This window comes from Rattus norvegicus, chromosome 5 (assembly GCF_021556685.1).
Source record: "Rattus norvegicus strain SHRSP/BbbUtx chromosome 5, alternate assembly SHRSP_T2T, whole genome shotgun sequence".
Classification (NCBI taxonomy): Eukaryota; Metazoa; Chordata; class Mammalia; order Rodentia; family Muridae; genus Rattus; species Rattus norvegicus.
In genome coordinates, this window is record NC_141538.1 from 22,214,937 (window position 1) to 22,233,077 (window position 18,141).

Below are 18,141 nucleotides of genomic sequence, written 5' to 3' on the forward strand. Positions count from 1 at the left end.
TCAACTTTATTTTCAGTATTTAGTGATGTAAGCTATTACTGCATCAATGGTAATACATTTTTGGTTTAGTGTAAATTAAGGATGTTTTCTAGTTGTGCATGGATGCTGGCAACTTTGTCAGTTTGACTATTGTTTAAATGTGCAATGTTAAGCTTAGGTTTAAAAAAAGCTGGTAATTTGGGTTTTTGTCATTTGCTTTAAAAAAATAAATACAAATGTGTTTGGTGTTTCTTTCAAAAAAATCAATGAATGTAATTCACATTAGTAGAAGACTAAATGAGAAGACACACAATCATATTAGAGAATGTACAAAGGGTATTCAACAGCATGATCAATATCGTATCAATATCATATAAAATACGACCAGATTATTTCCCTAACCTAGTGAGTGATAGTTGTTTTTAAAAAACTTCTGGCAAATAATCCTCAAAGTGAGAAACTAGATGTTTCTTTTAAACCTGGAGAACAGGGCAAAAATATTTTAAACGACCCATTTAGAGAGTAATCTATCTCTCTCTCTCTCTCTCTCTCTCTCTCTCTCTCTCTCTCTCTCTCTCTCTCTCTCTCCAAAGAGGGCAATGGACAAAGGCTTGTTTTATTTTAATGATTGATCCACGTGAGGCCACAGCCAGGCCACTATGTACAGACATGGGGGAAGCTTTATTTCTTGGTCTCTTCCTCCTTGGACAGAGTCTTGATGATCTCTTCCTTCTTGACCTAGCGGCACCCCTCCCGGCGCATTCGCGCTTTCTTGGTCTTAGACCTGCGAGCCTCAGTCTGGTCAGCCAGTAGCTTCTTGGGGGCCCTGTCTGCCTTTAGTTTGTGGATGTGATCCACGAGACTCCACTTGTTTTTGAATACATTCCCTTTGACCTTCAGGTCCAGGCTGTGATACATACGGCGGTCAATCTTTTTAGATTCCCTGTATCTCCTGAGAAGCCGGTGCAGGATCCTCATCCTTCTCATCCAGGTCAGCTTCTCGGACATTCGAGCGTTGGCAGTACCCTCCTCTTCCCTATGCCCATATGCCTGCCCTTCCATCAGGCCAAGGTGTTTTTCCCGCAGCGAGCCGGGGGAATGGACAGTCACAGGCTTCCGGATGATCAGCCCATATCTTTGATCAGCTTCCTGATCTGCTGATGGGAGTTGGCATTAGCGATTTTGTTGGTCTCATTGAGGTCCAACCAGGCCTTCTTTTTACCACATTGGAGGACACTAAAGGCAAGCCTCTTCTGTAGCGGACACAGCAGCGAAAGGAAAGAAAGGAAAGAGCTTATTGGTCGCAGGCCGAGAGTAATCTTAAATTATTCACATTTAACATCACACTCAAAGTGTTAACTTCAAGCTATTTAGGCAATATGCAAGTAAAAGGATTTGGAGGCAGATAGACTAGAACATAAGAAATGACACTGTCACCTCCAATCTGATATAAATCAAGAATACCTGGAACTCCCAAGTATAACAACATGCTGTCTAGCATATATAAGGCCCCGGGTTTGCTCTGACAAACACACAGCTACTGAATGATCTGGTGGCTGGCTAGAGGTAGAGTGCTTGCTTAGTAGACACAAAGTCTGGGTTCTACCGCATTGTTGCAAGAACACAAGGTAACAGTACCTAACATTAACATGCACGAGGCTCTCCGCCCATTAACATAGGACCACAGGATAGCTAACATGGACGACCTTTGGAAAAGCCACATAAAAACTCTTAGACGTTTCCTAAAACATGCCCATATACATATAAAACAAAATTTTAAATAAAGTCATCCTGCATGGGACATAATGGCTCTGCTAGATTCTGTAGTTGCCAAACAAAATCACAGTGCCAGGTGTGGGTTACCTCCTTTCTAGTTGTTGGTCAGTGGGGTCCCGCGGACCTCAAACAGAACAGGCGATTGTCATTGTTCCTGGTTATCCTCCAGAATCCTTGATGGTAGCAAACTATTGTTTCAGCAAACACATATTGAGACAAGGAACATACAGAGAAATTCAGCCGATACTGACCTGGAAGCTTCATCCCTAAATGGCTAGCTTTCACAGTGCTATGTGTAGTACGGTGAAGTAACGAACGGTGCTACCCAGTTGCAAATCCTGTGAACTACAAAAAATATGCGCTAGTGCTTACCCATAATCCCAACACTGAGGAAAGGCAGACCTCTTTGACTTTGAGGATTAGCTTGCTCTACATAACGACTTCCAAGCTAGCAAGGGTTATTTAATGACATCCTATTTAAGACAAACAGAGACATAAACAAACAAACAAACAAACAACAACAACAACAACAACAACAACTAACCAATCAACTGAAAAAATCCAAAAGGTTCTTAACATGTGTCATATGTGATATAAACATTGCATTAAAATGGGCCCTAGGGGCTGAAGAGATGGCTCAGCAGTTCAAAGCACTCACTGCTCTTACTAAGGATCCAGGTTCAGTTCCCATTCCCACATGGCAGCTAACAACTGTAACTCTTGTACCAGGGGATCCAACAGCTTCTTCTGGTCTCCGAGGACATTGCGAGCATACATATGGAACATAGATATACATGTAGGCAAAATATCTGTACACATAAATAAATAAACTAATTTAAAAGTGGACCGTAAACATACCTTGAAAATATAATACTACATAAATTCTACAGGAAACTACAGGACAAATCTGCACAACGTTACATTTAGTGATGACTTTTTAGATTCAAATGGAAAAGTACAATTCAAGAAAGAAGAAAAAGCCATGTAAGTGGACTTGGCAAAATGAGAACACAAGCCATAGGCTGAGAAAATATGTGCAGATCATATATCTGACCATGCTTGCAATTAAAGAACTCTTAAAACTCAACAATAAAAATTGATCTAATGAAATATTTTTTTAAATGGGCAAGCAATCTGAAAAAAAATATTTTCCCTAAATTTTTTACAGTTGGCAAATAAATACCCGAGACAGTCCTGGGCATCATTTGTGATTAGGAATACACAGGAGAACTAGAGAGATGGCTCAGTGGTTAAGAGCACTGGCTGCTTTCCCAGAGGTCCTGAGTTCAATTCCCAGCAACCACAAGGTGGCTCAAAACCATCTGTAATGGGATCCAATAGCCTCATGGGGTGTCTGAAGACATCGACAGTGTACTCTCATATACATAAAGTAAATAAATAAATCTTAAAAAAAAAGAAATACAAAGAATCACATTGTAACAATATAGCAGAAGTCCTTACATTCAACACCATCAGACACCACAAAGATGCGGTTGACACTATCCGGCAACACAAGGAAAAGCACTTCGGAAAGTGGATGCATGGAAATCTGTGATAAAAATAATCACAAAAGGAAACACAATCCTAAAACCTAGTCTTCACCCAGACTCTTTGCTACCTAGGGGGATTACACAGAAGACAACGGAAACAGAGCAACAAAAACCGTAGTTATGCATGCTGTTGGCCAAGCTAGACTAAGGTTATGCCCATAAAATCGGAAAAACTTCATGAAGACCTAAGGATTCCATAGCCTTTTCAGATGCAGGTATTATAAACCAAGGTGAAGAAAACTCACTTTCCCAGTTTCGGACAATTTCACGGGCAACTGAAACAGAGATAAAATTCAGCCTTACCTACATGAAAAACCAGATGGCATTCTTTGGAAGAAAATCAGCTGGTCGGTGAAGGAGAAAATCTCAGAAAGGGAACAGACAAATTCTTTTCATATACTCTGCCCAAATTTCTGACGAATTCCTGACATACTCCTGTGTTGGGCAGACTCCAAGCAGCCGCAGGTAGGCTAAAAGAACTTCTGTATGACTAGCAGCCCACCACCCGAGGGATCAGGCTAAAGCAAACATGACCCTCAACACTCATTAGAGCAGTGCTTCTCAACCTCCCTAATGCTGTAACCCTTTACGGCAGCGACCTTCCATCATAAAATTTTGTTGCCACCTCCAAAGTGTGATTTCACTACCGGTAAGGATTCTAATGTAAACAACAGACGTGATTCCCTCAGGCCTTGACCCACAGATCGAGAACCACTGCTGTAGAGAAACAATCAAATCATGAAATTTAAATTATTAGAAATGCTAAGAAACAGGAACTAACGTGCCACAAATAAGAGCAAAAGTGGCGTGTGGAGGCTGACCCTGGGAAGAAGGAACAGTCGGTAGAATTAGCCAAAGGGTTCTAAAAACAGCGCGCATGGAGTGAGCAGCTGTACATTTCAATAAGGGAAAAGACATTATTTAAAAGATATGACGTGTTCTAGAATTTAAATCACACTACTAGAACGAACCATTCCACAGGCTGAGAGCAGGCCTAGCACGGATGTGACTCTGGCTTCCGTTCTCAGCACTGCAACTATGTCAGCAAGCCAAAACGCTATCATAAATATTCACCGAGAGTTAACAGTGTGTTAAGTGGATGCCTCGGAAGCACTGGCACTGTGCGTGGGGCATAGGAGGTGAGAAGTGAAGTGTGACTGTGCTACGGGCAGCGTCTCCATTGGTGGCTGAGTCGGTTTTTGTGTACAAATAAAAGAAAAATTGGGCACGGAGGATGATAGGGGATAGGGATCGGAAGTGATGGGTTGGAGGAAAACTGAAAAGAGCCATCAGAATTCCAAGGGGTAAACAGGATGATTACTGACTTCTGACTTCCCAAAAATAAGGCAAGAGAAATCGAGAAATGCTTAATAAATCAGTCTATGTGTAAAGGAGCTGGATTAACCCAGTAAATATCAACGATGGTAAGCTATATGTAAAAAAGTAACAATTTTTCTCCCCATCCCTCCCCTCCTTTCTTCCCTTCTCCCTTTCCCACAGGCCACTTCCCCATCTCCCCTCTCCTTCTGTCTCTTCTTGTTTTTTTTCTTTTGTTCTTTCTATTGAAAATATTGTTATCATATAATAATATATCCTGATTGTGATTTTGTTCTTTCTATTGAAAATATTGTTATCATATAATAATATATCCTGATTGTGATTTTGTTCTTTCTATTGAAAATATTGTTATCATATAATAATATATCCTGATTGTGATTTTTCTGACCCCTACTCCTCCTAGTTCCTTCCCACTTTCCTTCCCATGCAGATCCACTTCCTTTCTGTCATTACAGAACAAACAGGCTTCTAGTGGATAATAATAAAATAAGAGAAAAGGAAAACTAACACAGCAGAATTGACAAAAGAAACAAAGGAAAAGAGCCCAATAAAAGACAACAATCAGCGGACCCACTTGTTAATACATTAAGGAATCCCACAAAAACATCTGGTAGCTTTCTACCAGATGTGTAGTTGGTAAAAATCTTTCCTATCCTGTAGGCTACCACTTTGTCTAAATGATGCTGTCCTGTGCTATGCAGAAGCTTTTCAGTTTCTCGAGGTCCCATTTATTAATTGTTGATCTTCCTGTCTGTGCTAACGGTGTTCTGTTTGGAAAGTTCTGTTGTGCCAGTGAGTTCCAGGCTCTTCCTCATTTTCTTTTTATCAGGTTTAGTGTATTTGGTTTTATGTTAATGTCTTTGATCCATTTGGAGTTGACTTTTGTGGGGGGTAGTATGGATCTATTTGAATTCTTCTACATGCAGCCGGGCAATTTGACCAGCACCATTTGTTGAAGATGCTGTCTTTTGTCCAGTGTGTATTTCTGGATTCTTATAAAAAAAAACCCCAGATGTCTATAGGTATGTGGATTTATGTGTAGGGCTTCAATTCCATTGATCAAGTGTCTGGTTTTGTACAAATACCATGCTGTTTTTGTTACTATGGCTCAGTAGTACAAGCTCAAATAGGGAATGATGATACCGCCAGAAGTTCTTTCACTATTCAGGATTGCTAGTTAAGCCATCCATTTTTTTCATTGTTTTGTTTTTTGTTTCTTTGTTTTATGTGTGTGCTTAGAGGTGTGCATGTGTACACTCGTGTGTGTGTGTGTGTGTGTGTATGCACACACGTGCATGAGTAATGGAAACTGTATTGAATCTGTTGGTTGGTTGTTTTTAGTAAGATGGCCATTTTTAGTATATTAAGCCTACGAATCCAGGAGTATGGGAGATCTTTTTATCTTCTGATATCTTCTCATACATTATGTGAGGCTATTGTGAAAGGTGTTCGTTTTTCTAACTTGTTTCTCAGTCTGTCATTTGTATTTTAGAGATAAACTGAGCTTTGTGAGTTAATCTTACATCCAGCCACTTTGCTTTTGTTTTGCAGGTGTGGGAGTTCCCTGGACAATGATGGCAGTTATATTAGGCTCTGTTTGCAAGTATATCAGAATATCATTACTAATGTCAGGTCAAGGTTGGGCTCTCTCTCTCTCATGTTATGGGTCCCACGCTGGACCAGTCATTGGTTGGGCACTCCCCAAATCTGCTCCATCTTTTATCCCTGCATATCTTCTAGGCAGGACTAAGGTTTTGTGGGTCTAAAGTTTTGTAGCTGGGTTGGTGTCCCCATTTCTCCACTGGAAGTCTTGCCTGGTTATAGGAGATGGCCGTTTCAGAGTCCATATCCTCTAATGGTAGGAGTCTTAGTTATGGCTACCCTCACAGTTTTCCATATCCTCTAATTGTAGGAGTTTCCATAGTTCTAGGTTTCTAGCTTGTCCCAGAGGTGCCAGTTCAGCATTCCAATTGTCTCTTCGAGTACTCTTTTTCTCCGTCCTCCCCCCGACTGGATCCTTCCTGTTCCCAGCCCCACCCCTCCCCTACATCAGTGCCTTCACTCCCTCCACCCAACCCTCATGTCTAATCTATTTCCCCTTCTCAATGAGCATCCACCCTTGAGCCCTCTTTATTATTTAGCCTCTTCGGGTCTGTGGATTGGAGCATGGTTATCCTGTACTTTATGGCTAATACCCACTTATTAGGGAGAACATACCATGTGTGTCTTTCTAGGTCTGGGTTACCTCACTCAGGATGATCTTTTCTAGTTTCATCTATTTGCTTGCAAATTTTATGATATTGTTTTAATGCATTTTCTTTATCCATTCTTCAGGTGAGGGGCTTTTAGGTTGTTTCCAGTTTCTGACTATTACGAATAGAGCATCTATGAACCCAGTAGAGTAAGCCTTTGTTGGTCTGGTGGAGCATCTTTTGGGTTTATACTCAGGAGTGGTACAGTTAGGTCTTTAGGTAGATCTATTCCTGCTTTTTTGAGAAACTGCCACATTGATTTCGAAGTTACTGTGCGGGTTTGTACTCCCAAGTGCTGCCCTTGCTCCACACTTGCTTTTCTGTTTTTGTGTTTGTTTTGGATCTTAGCCATTCTGACCAGTGTAAAGTGGAATCTCTGAGTCATTTTGAGTTGCATTTCCTCGATGACTAAGGATGGGGAACATTTCTTTAAGTGCTTCTTGGCCATTAGTGATTCCTCTTTCGAGAATTTTTTTGTTTACATCTGTACCTCATTTTTAAATTGGGTTATTTGGTTTGGTGCTATCTAGTTTCTTGAGTTCTTTATATATTTTGGTTATCAGACCCTTGTTCAATGTAGGGTTGGTGAAGATATTATCTCACTGTATAGGCTGCCATTTGTCCTTCTGACAAATGTGTCCTTTGCCTTATACAAGCCTTTCAGTTCGTAAGGTCACATGTGGTAATTGTTGATCTTAGTGCCTGAGCTGTTGGTGTTTCATTTAGGAAGTCGCCTTCTGTGCCCATGCATTCAAGGCCACTCCTTACTTTATTTTCTATCAGATTTAGTGTATCCAGTTTTGTATTGAGGTCTTTGGTTCACTTGGACTTGAGTTTTGTGGGGTGAAAGATGAATCTATTTGTATTCTTCTACATGCAAACTGCCAGTTAGACCAGCGCCATTTGTTGAAGATATTTTTTTTTTCCCATTGCAAAGTTTTGGCTTCTTTGTAAAAAACCGTGTCCATAGATGTGTGGGTTAACTTCTAGGTCTTTAATTCATTCCCACCAATCAAAAATCAATCAATCTGTTTTTATGACAATGCCATGTTTTGCTTTTGTTTTTAATTATTGCTTCATAGAACAACTTGAAATCAGGGATGGTAGTATTCCAGAAGTTCTTTTATTGTAGAGGGGTTGATTGTGGTGGGTTTTTTTTTTTACCTGTATGAAGTTGAACATTGTTCTTTCAAGGTATGTAAGGAATAGTGTTGAAATTTTGATGGGAATTGCATTGAATCTATAGATTACTTTTAGTAAGATGGCCTTTTCACTGTGTTACTCCTACTGATCCATAAGCATGGGTGACCTTTCCATCTTCCATATCATCTTCAGTTTCTTTCTTTGAAGATATGAAGTTTTTGTCATATAGGTCTTTCACCTGTTTAGTTAAGAGTTACACCAAAATGTTTTATATTGTTTGTGGCTATTGTGAAGGCTATTATCTCCTTAATTTCTTTCTCAGACTGTTTATTGTTTGTATATAGGAGGACTATTGTTTACGTTTTGTTTTTTTAAAGCTATTTTTTGTTGAACCACTTTGCTGAAGGTCCTTATCAGCTGTAGGAGTTCTCTGGTAGAATTTTGGGGGTTGCTTATGTATATTATCATATCATCCATGAATAGCGAAACTTTGACTTTTTCCTTTCCAATTTGTATCCCTTTGATCTCCTTTTGTTGTCTAACTGCTCTAGCTAGAACTTTCAGTAGTATATTGAAGAGATACAGAGAGACTGGGCAGCCTTGTCTTGTCTTGATTTTAGTAAAATTGCTTTAAGTTTCTCTTCATTTAATTTAATGTATGTTATTGGCTTCCTGCATATTGCATATATTGTGTTTAGGCATGTGCCTCCTGTCCCTGACCTCTCCAAGATTTTTATTATGAAGGGGTGTCAGATTTTGTCAATGACTTTTTAAGCATCTAATGAGATGATCATGTGATAATTTTTCTTTCAGGTTGTTTACATGATAAATTACATTGATGGATTTTTGTATGTTGAATCATTCCTGCATCTCTGGAATGAACACTACTTGATCATGGTGGATGATGTTTCTTGGATTCAGTTTGCAAGTATTTTTTCATCAATGTTCATAAGGAAAAATATTCTTTTTCGTTGTTGAGGCTTTCTGTTGTCTATGTGTAAGTGTGACTGTGGCTTCAGAAAATAATTTTGGCAATGCACCTTCTGTTTCTTTTTTTGTGGAACAGTTTGAGGAGTATTGGTATTATCTATTTTTTGAAAGTCTGATAGAATTCTGCACTAAAACCATCTGGACCTGGGCTTTTTTTGGGTGGGAGACTTTTAATTATTTCTACTTTCTTTGGGGCTGTGCATCTATTTTTATGGTTCACCTGATCTTGATTTAACTTTGGTAAATGGTATCTGTCAAGAAAATCATCTATTTCATTTAGAATTTCCAATTTTATGGTAAACAGATTTTGGAAGTAAATTCTAATGATTCTTTGGTTTGCTTAGTGTCTGTTGTTATGTCCCCCTTTTCTGATTTTGTTAATTTGGATATTCTCTCTCTGTCTTTTAGTTCATTTGACTATCTTGTTGATTTTCCTGAAAGAACCAACTTTTTATTTCATTGACTTTTTTTTTTTTTTCGGAGCTGGGGACCGAACCCAGGGCCTTGCGCTTGCTAGGCAAGCACTCTACCACTGAGCTAAATCCCCAACCCATTCATTGACTTTTTTTATTGTTCACTTTAATTTATTGGTTTCAGCCCCAAGTTTGATTATTTCCTGCCTTCCAATCCTCTTGGGTTTTTGCTTCTTTTTGTTCTAGAACTTTTAGGTGTGTTGTTAAGCCAATAGTATGTGATCTCACTAGATTTTTTTTTTTTTATTAACTTGAGTATTTCTTATATACATTTCAAGTGTTATTCCCTTTCCCGGTATCCGGGCAAACATCCCCCTCCCCCCTCCCCTTCCTTATGGGTGTTCCCCTCCCAACCCTACCCCCATTGCCGCCCTCCCTCCACCCAGTCTAGTTCACTGGGGGTTCAGTCTTAGCAGGACCCAGGGCTTCCCCTTCCACTGGTGCTCTTACTAGGATATGCATTGCTACCTATGAGGTCAGAGTCCAGGGTCAGTCCATGTATAGTCTTTGGGTAGGGGCTTAGTCCCTGGAAGCTCTGGTTGCTTGGCATTGTTGTACATATGGGGTCTCGAGCCCCTTCAAGCTCTTCCAGTTCTTTCTCTGATTCCTTCAACGGGGGTTCTATTCTCAGTTCAGTGGTTTGCTGCTGGCATTCGCCTCTGTATTTGCTGTATTCTGGCTGTGTCTCTCAGGAGCGATCTACATCCGGCTCCTGTCGGTCTGCACTTCTTTGCTTCATCCATCTTGTCTAATTGGGTGGCTATATATGTATGGGCCACATGTGGGGCAGACTCTGAATGGGTGTTCCTTCAGTCTCTGTTTTAATCTTTGCCTCTCTCTTCCCTGCCAAGGGTATTCTTGTTCCCCTTTTAAAGAAGGAGTGCTCACTAGATTTTTAATGAAGGCATTTAATGCTATGAACTTTCCTCTTAGCACTGCTTTCATTGTGTCCCACAAGTTTGGGTATGTTGTACCTTCATTTTTTATTGAGTTCTAGAAAGTCTTTAATTTCTTCCTTGACCCAGTGGTCATTGAGAAAAGAATTTTTCAGTTTCCATGAGTTTGTTAGAGGTAATGTTTATTCTTTATGTTAAGGTGTATTTCTTAGATGCAGGAGAAGGATGGATTCTGTTTTCACATCCATTCTATTAGTCTGTGTCTTTTTCTTTTTTATTGAGAAATTGAGGCCATTGATGTTGAGAGATATCAATGAGTGGTGTTTGTTGAATCCTGTTATTTTGGAGTGTGTGTGTGTGTGTGTGTGTGTGTGTGTGTGTGTGTGTGTTTGGTGTTGTTTCTTCTCTTTTGACTTAATGGTTTTGGATAATTTATTCCTTATGTTTTCTTGGGTACAGTCTGTAGGTGTTCTATGTGCTTCTTGTAGTCATCTCCTTCTTTAGGATAAAAAAAAACTTTTCTTCTATGATTTTGTTGAAAATATTTTCTATGCCTTTCACCTGGGTTTCTTTTTACTCTTTTGTTGCCAGTCTTAGATTTTGTCATGGACCCCCAAATAAGAGAGGTCCTCTTGTGGGAAAGTATGCTGGCTTCTTGTGGTCCTGGTGTGTACTGTAGCCTAGAAGCAAGAGGGGGATCAGTCCAGTTAACAGGCTGGCTCTCCCAGGGCTGAGGTGATTTCCTCTGGGAGTCTCCACTTGGCTATACCCAAGCTGCTGGTCTTTCACAGCAGGGACCCTAGTTGCTCCTACCTGTTCCAGCAGTCATCACTGAATCGCCCTGTGATTTTTGTATGTGTTTCTATGCAGAATATAGTGTTCTTCAGCAATAGATCAATTTATAGAGGGAATTCATAACTTTTCCAAAAAATGGGAATGCAGAATTGTCGGGGACTGGACTGCCGGACTAGGCAAAGCTAGAGCCCTGCCCTGAACAGATTCCTGAGAAGGGCTTGAACAGGTTCCCGGAAGACTGTTGCCTCATTATCTAAGAAGACTATCTTGCAGTTTAGAGATTCACCTTATGTCTTGGGCACTCCCCGGTTCTCCCCCCACCACCCTAAGCTTCAATTCCTGCTTCAGAGCTTTAAATGCTGTACACTCCTTTCAATAAACAGATCTTGACAAGGACACTGCTTGGTCTCGCTCCTCTTTCTCGCCCATTCCTCCTCAGGTTTGGATCCTCCTCAGTTCCCATAAATTACGAAGCCCCTGCGGGCAGGGGCACAGAATATAGTGTTCTTCAGCAGTAGACCAATTTATAGAGGGAATTCATAAATTTTCCCAAAATGGCCAGAAAACATCTCAATTACTAAAGCTATTCAGCTAACTTCAGGAATAAGACACCTATGTCTGTCATCATTATTGCTTAATATTCTCTTGTATTTGAGTAAATATATTAAAACAGAAATATAAAGTGAATGACATGGATTTATAAGACACACAAAGATATCTATTCAATGACATAAATACTAATTTTTAGTATTGTGCATATTTTCTTAACTATTCAACAACTGACTACTTTTTAATGTTCTGGTATTGAAAATATAGATGTAAAATGGAAAGACAAAAATTAAATCACATACAAAAGATTTTACAGCTGGGCTGGAGAGATGGCTCAGCGGTTAAGAGCACTGACTGCTCTTCCAGAGGTCCTGAGTTCAAATCCCAGCAACCACATGGTGGCTCGCAACCATCTGTAACAGGATCTGATGCCCTCTTCTGGTGTGTCTGAAGACAGCGACAGTGTACTCACATATGTAAAATAAATAAAAATAAATCTTTAAAAAAAAGATTTTAACAAAAAGAGAGTGAATGTAGAGAACCTTTACAGAATATTTACAGACATCAAACAAAATCTTGAAAGAATGGAGGTCTCCCCACCATCTTGGAAATTGATTTGCTCATTATGAACTTCTGGTAAAACAAGAATCTAAATAACTACCACAATTTGGGGAAAACAGAGGGCTTATTTCAACATTAAATAACATATTCTTAAAGTTCTTAGGTTGAGCAAATGCCCATGGGCACAGGTAAAAAAAAAAAAAACTATAAAAAGAAGTGCAAGAGCAGGTTTGTCACACTAGCTCTCCGAACCAGGTAGACAGGATAAGTTAAGGACACTGTACACTATTAAACAGAAGTGTGAGGACCCCAGCACTAGACACTGGCTTACCCAAGTCAGTAAATGACCAGCGCTGAAGGTGGAACCCACAATCTGGTCAGCCTTTGACGCCATCACTACAGTCTGCTCTTCTGGAAAAAATATTAAACTTTCGTCTGCATCTTACATGTGATACTCCAACAAATAGGTTTAAATATAAGGAGTAACCTTATAACAAAATCTGTGAGGCCAGGGAGACACAGGTGGTTTTCCAACAGAGGAATTCTTTTCTGGGACTGTGCCCCACATGTCTGGAAATCTATAACACAGGACAACCTATAACCTACTTAAACAGAAATTTAAAGCTGTAGGGGCTGGAGAGGTGGCTCAACAGTTAAGGGCACGGATGTTTTTCCTGAGGACTTGGGTTCTATTTTCAACAAGCACATGGTGCCCCCAACCTTCTGTAACTCCAGCTCCAGGCGATGTGCACTCTCTCCTGGTCTCCAAAGGCACCGCATGCATGTGTTGTACAGACATACAGGGCTGCAAACACCCAGACACATAACATAAAAAGTAATAAATCTTAAAGAAAAAAAGCAAGTTCAAAGCTTTAAAATGGTTTCTGTGCTGTCTTTTCATGCCAAAGACATAGCAAATAACATTGCTGGAAATTTCTGAAAGCAGATGATAGATGATCAATTCTAAGAAAAAAATTTCATAAATAAATCAGGAACACGTAAGAAAATGAGCAAAGTGTACATAACCAGGTCACAGAAGAAAAATCTAATACCACCAGATATAAAACTGATGTTCAGATCTAATAGTGAAGTCAAGAAAATGAGAATCGGTGGAACAATCGAAATACCTCTCTGTTCCTTTAAACTGGCAAAAATGAACAGGAAAGCAGGGGTAGCTTTTCCCTCTTGGAGTTAGGTAATATCAACTAAAACCCAAGCCGGGCAGTCCTGTACAGATTTGTCTTAATCAACCCATTTGAAGCAGGAATATCTACCCTAAATGTGGGCGATACCTCCTGGTGGCAACCAAGATAAAAAGACACTGAAGAGGGGAGCTTGGCTTCTTGGCTGCTTGTTCTTACTCTTGCTGGCAAGTTCATCTATCCTGCTGTGGAGGCATTCCTTCACTGATACTAGATCCCACATCTTCAGGATTCCGGCATAGACTATAGACCCCAGCAATTGGGACTGCTGAGAGACATCAAGCCTCATGGACTGAGCAACCGCCAGAGCCGTAGCCTCTGTCTTGTGAGACAGCCATTGTTGGACTATATGAACTATATTTTGTAAGTCAATCTAATGAATTCCTCTTTAGTATATACTCATTCTATTGGTTCTGTTCCTCTAGAGAATCCTAATACAAATGATAACCTACATTCCTACTATCTCCCCAAATGTCTTGAAAATTTCAATATCTTACTGATGAAGACAGTGACATCGTTCTGGGAAAATAAGCATGTATCAATAGCAACTTAGAGGTCAAATGCACGCAGACCACTCATTTTCAACTAAGGCAACTTAAATGTACATTGGTGCTGCTGATACGGAAAGCAATCTGGCATGTTGACCACAACTGAAGAGGGTTTGAAGAATTAAAAAATTCTTTCATGTTCTTTGAATTATCTTAGTTTTCTGGGGGAGGTGAGCTGGTAGGTTTTTGTGACTCAATATGATAATTTTTTGACATGTAGTTTTCGTTATTGATCACTACTGAACCACTGAAGTCCATACGCATGTGATTCATGGCAATTTCCTTTTCTTTGGGGCCTTGTTGCTACCTCCCGTTTCATGTGGCCTTATGGGTTCTCCTGATATTATGTCCCATGACCTAAACCACATGTGGTCTTCTCTGTCTCTTTCTATGTCTGTCTGTCTCATTGTCTGTCTGTCTCTCCCCGCTCCTGTGCTTCCCATAGTTTGTATTGAAAACTCAGGAGTTTGGAGCCAAGAACCTTACCAAGACCCTACCAGGTCTGGGTCTGCAGAATGATCACAGGATGTGGGGCTGAGGTGGAAAGTCAAGAAGGGTAGCTTCTGTACTACTACCTTCTAGTTGACTGTAAGCCATTTACAATCAAAACCTCTTTTCCTTCTACACTCAGATGGTGGTGGTGGTAGGTGCCATTACAGACTGGAATTGGGACAGCTGTCATTCCATTGCACAAGTTGGAACCACACAAGGATGTACACATTCGCTCGCTCTCTCTCTCTCTCTCTCTCTCTCTCTCTCTCTCTCTCTCTCTCTCTTCTCCCTCCATTCCATCTCATTCCTTCCTTTCTTTTCTAAAAGTCAGACTCTGAATATAAGTGTCTCTTGAAAAGCCCAGGGCAGCCGAGTTCAGAGGTGAGGGTTTTGGGAAACATGTGAATTATTAGTGCTCCGAGTTTATTAATCGATCAACCCATTGATTGTTACAAAATGTTATGGCACTATTGAGAAGTGGTAGAAATTTAAGGACTGGTACCTAGTGGAGAAGGTGGTTAATGGGTGAGCTCCTGGGGAGGATATATCTTGTCAGCTGCTTCTTCTTATTCTACTTGTCAGTCTCCCATGAGGCAAGCAAATGCTTACCTGCTAGCTAGTTCTTCTACCACAATGCCTTACCACAGCATAACAACAGAGCCAAGTGATCATAAACTGAACTCTCCGAAACCATGAACAAATGTGTCTTTTCCCCTTGAATTTTTACCTTTGGTATTTGGCCAAAATTAGGATGGTTTTGTCTCAGTACGTAAGTAATATGCATTTCAGAATAGAAAGCACACTGAAGTTTTAAATTTTGACCTTTCCCAAGGCTAGCGGTGTCTTTCAATCGCCTTTTGTAATGCTGGGCTACAGCTACCAACTGCAGATCCCAGTCAGCAGAAGAAACAGACAATCTTCAGTGTTCTGCTATGCTGGCTGGTCTTTGTGCACTATGGGCAGTTTCAATTTAATCTATCTGTAGGATGGGAAGGAGCCCCATCCTAACTTAGGAGCGTTTGTATTTGGAAACACTCATGAGATGCTTTCACTCCTCATGAACTTCATCCACCATGATGTGCCACAAAAATAGGAATTGTTTTGTTCAATGTATTCTCAACACTTGGAGGGTTGGGTGCACACTCGATGATTGACAGATGTTTGTAGAACAGGATTGGTCATTTTTGTGGGAATCCTACGGGGGAAGGAATGCTGAGCCACACTTGCCATCAAATCCAGTTCCCTAGTCTGATGGCCTTTGGTTAAGGATCTCCAGTGCGCTTTGGATAGAGGCATCACTGCTTTCCCTTAACTTCTTCCCAGAGTTAGGGTCTCTCTAGATCTGGTTACAAAGCTAAGCTTCTTCAATATAACTTTCTGCTCAAATATTTTTTAGGGTAAAAAGATCCTTTAAAAAGTATGTCCAAAATCTTCTATTTGCCCTCTATCCAGCAAGAGTTGTCTGCTTTCAACTCTAACTAGATTTTCAAGGTCTTTTTTTTTTAATGCTCTTTTTTTCCACATGGAGAGGTTTAATGAGAAGAAGAGGAGAGGAAAGGAAAGGAGGCTGGCCACAGGCATGTGGAGGGAAGGGGGGTGGATAGAGAGAAGGGACAGGGAAGAAGGCAAGAGAAGTGAAGAACAAAGAGAACAAGAGCTTTTTAAAATAATTTTTGAGACTTATCTATGAGTGTTTTGCTCATATGTATGTCTATGTATCATGTGTGTGTCTGGTGCTTGTCCGGGTGATATGGGGGCATCAGATCCTCTGGCACTAGGGTTATGGATGGTTGTGAGCCACCATGAAGGTGCTGGGAATTGAACTTGGGTCTTCTGGAAGAAGCACATGTGCTCTTAACAGCTGAGCCATCTCTTCAGCCCAATTTTCTAACTCTTAACTTCTTATGATGTTATAAGGGTTCAAGTGTCTCCAGACAGCTTAGAGTGGTCCTTACCCTTTTCTAGGTATGGTAAGAATTTAAAGTACCCACGGCTACTTTCATGACTATCACATGTATTTATTACTTTTAAAGATACTTTTTTTCCCTAGCAAATTTCTGATAGTTGTACTAAATCAAGAGTCATTGGTGTCGTTGCTTACTAATTACCTTCTGCTGTTATGGTTTAAGTCTAAATTGTTCCCTAGAGACTGATGTCTTTGAACACTTGGTCCCCAGCCAGTCACAGTATTCGGGAGGTTGCAGAACCGTATGATGAAGTACCTATCTTATGGAAATAGGACACTGGGAGTAGGTTCATGGGGTGTATTATCCCTGGCATGAATTCTGCTTCTCAGCTGGCCAATAGAAGTAGCTTCCCCATGCTTCTAACCATTGAATTCCTCCTGCTGTTTTCCCTGCCAAGGTCTACTGAAGTCTCCCAAACTGTGAGTCATGACAAACCCTTCTTTCCCCATTTCTGTCACATATTTTGTCACAGTAATAGGAAAAGTGGCTAGTGTGGGCATACTGATTACACTTTTGCTTCTGCTAATTGCTTCTATTTCTCAACTAAAAGGAGCTGAATTCATTTTCAGAATTCTTAGGATTCTGATCCAACCTTTTTGCTTGAACATGTGTTTGATAATTGAGTTTGAAATGGTTCCAATATTTTCGACCCCTTCTCTTTCAGTGATGGCTGACATAACATTCTTTTTCAAATGGCAAATATAATTAATTTATAGATCTTAGCCCATCTTCACAACTCAGAGGTGAGACTCCATGACTCCTTTGAAGTTACAAGAATAAAATACTTCAAAGACGCTAATTTCCTGAATTCTACAGTGGGAGTGTTGAGTAACTCCTGTGTAAAGAGACAGAGTAAAGGTGCAGAACTTGTTTACTTTCATCAAGAAACCAGAACAAAAGACAGTTTTGAGTATGAACATGAGACTTAAAGACTGGAGAACACAATTTTCTATTTTAGGCCAAAGTTTTAGTAATTTTTAGATTCAAGTTTGAAATAATAGATTTTTTACTTTAAGAGGACTAAGTCTTAATATGGCTGAGTCTTTTAGGTGATAACTGTGACGTGCCTTTGATCCAAATGGTACGAGTCAATTATCTGCCCTAGGTGTAGACATGTCTTGTGCTGTGCAGTATCTCCAGATTAGATGATAGGTAATGTCTGGAGGGAAATCCTTGTCCAGTGGGTGAGAAAAGATGCATCTTTACAGAAGAACCATTTGGGTGGTAGAAGATGAGTCAAGTTTTAGCATGTGGAACTGCAGGGCAGGAGGAATGAATGAATGCATCCCAGGGACAGAGAACAGGTGATCTGAAGGCAAAGTGTCAGAAAAACCTCAGGGTCTATTATAATGACCAGGGAGTTACTCCATGAAATGACAGTAAAGTAACACAACAACAAGAGGAGAAATGGGTGGATAGTTTTAATCAAAGAAAAAATTTGGACTTATTTAAATCACTATCTTGAAACTCTCTAGACAAAGCTAGCATCTAGGAAGGCACATGGTCACGCTCTACAGAAGGATTTATGGCAGAGAATTTACCTCAGCACTAAGTTGTACTTTATCCCTGCAAAAGGTTTTTAGGGTTGTGTTAAAGTCACCCTGAAATGCTTACGGTTTGTTACAACCAC

The 18,141-nt window shown here is 40.2% G+C and overlaps 1 protein-coding gene and 1 long non-coding RNA gene across 2 annotated transcripts; both read right to left on the reverse strand.

Annotated features, from left to right (window-relative positions):
* Positions 1 to 660: 660 nt before the first annotated feature.
* On the reverse strand, positions 661 to 3,580 carry Rpl19l4 (ribosomal protein L19 like 4). The gene is given in 3 exon segments (XM_087551573.1): positions 661 to 1,133; positions 3,217 to 3,304; positions 3,551 to 3,580. Coding segments are annotated over 2 exon segments (555 nt in total). The 5' UTR covers positions 3,299 to 3,304; positions 3,551 to 3,580.
* A 7,378-nt stretch (positions 3,581 to 10,958) lies between these two features.
* On the reverse strand, positions 10,959 to 13,839 carry LOC148005652 (uncharacterized). The gene is made up of 3 exons (XR_015620629.1): positions 13,595 to 13,839; positions 13,023 to 13,146; positions 10,959 to 11,077 (listed from the first exon to the last, which is right to left on the reverse strand). It is a non-coding gene; the product is annotated as an uncharacterized LOC148005652 (long non-coding RNA).
* Between the last annotated feature and the right edge of the window lie 4,302 nt (positions 13,840 to 18,141).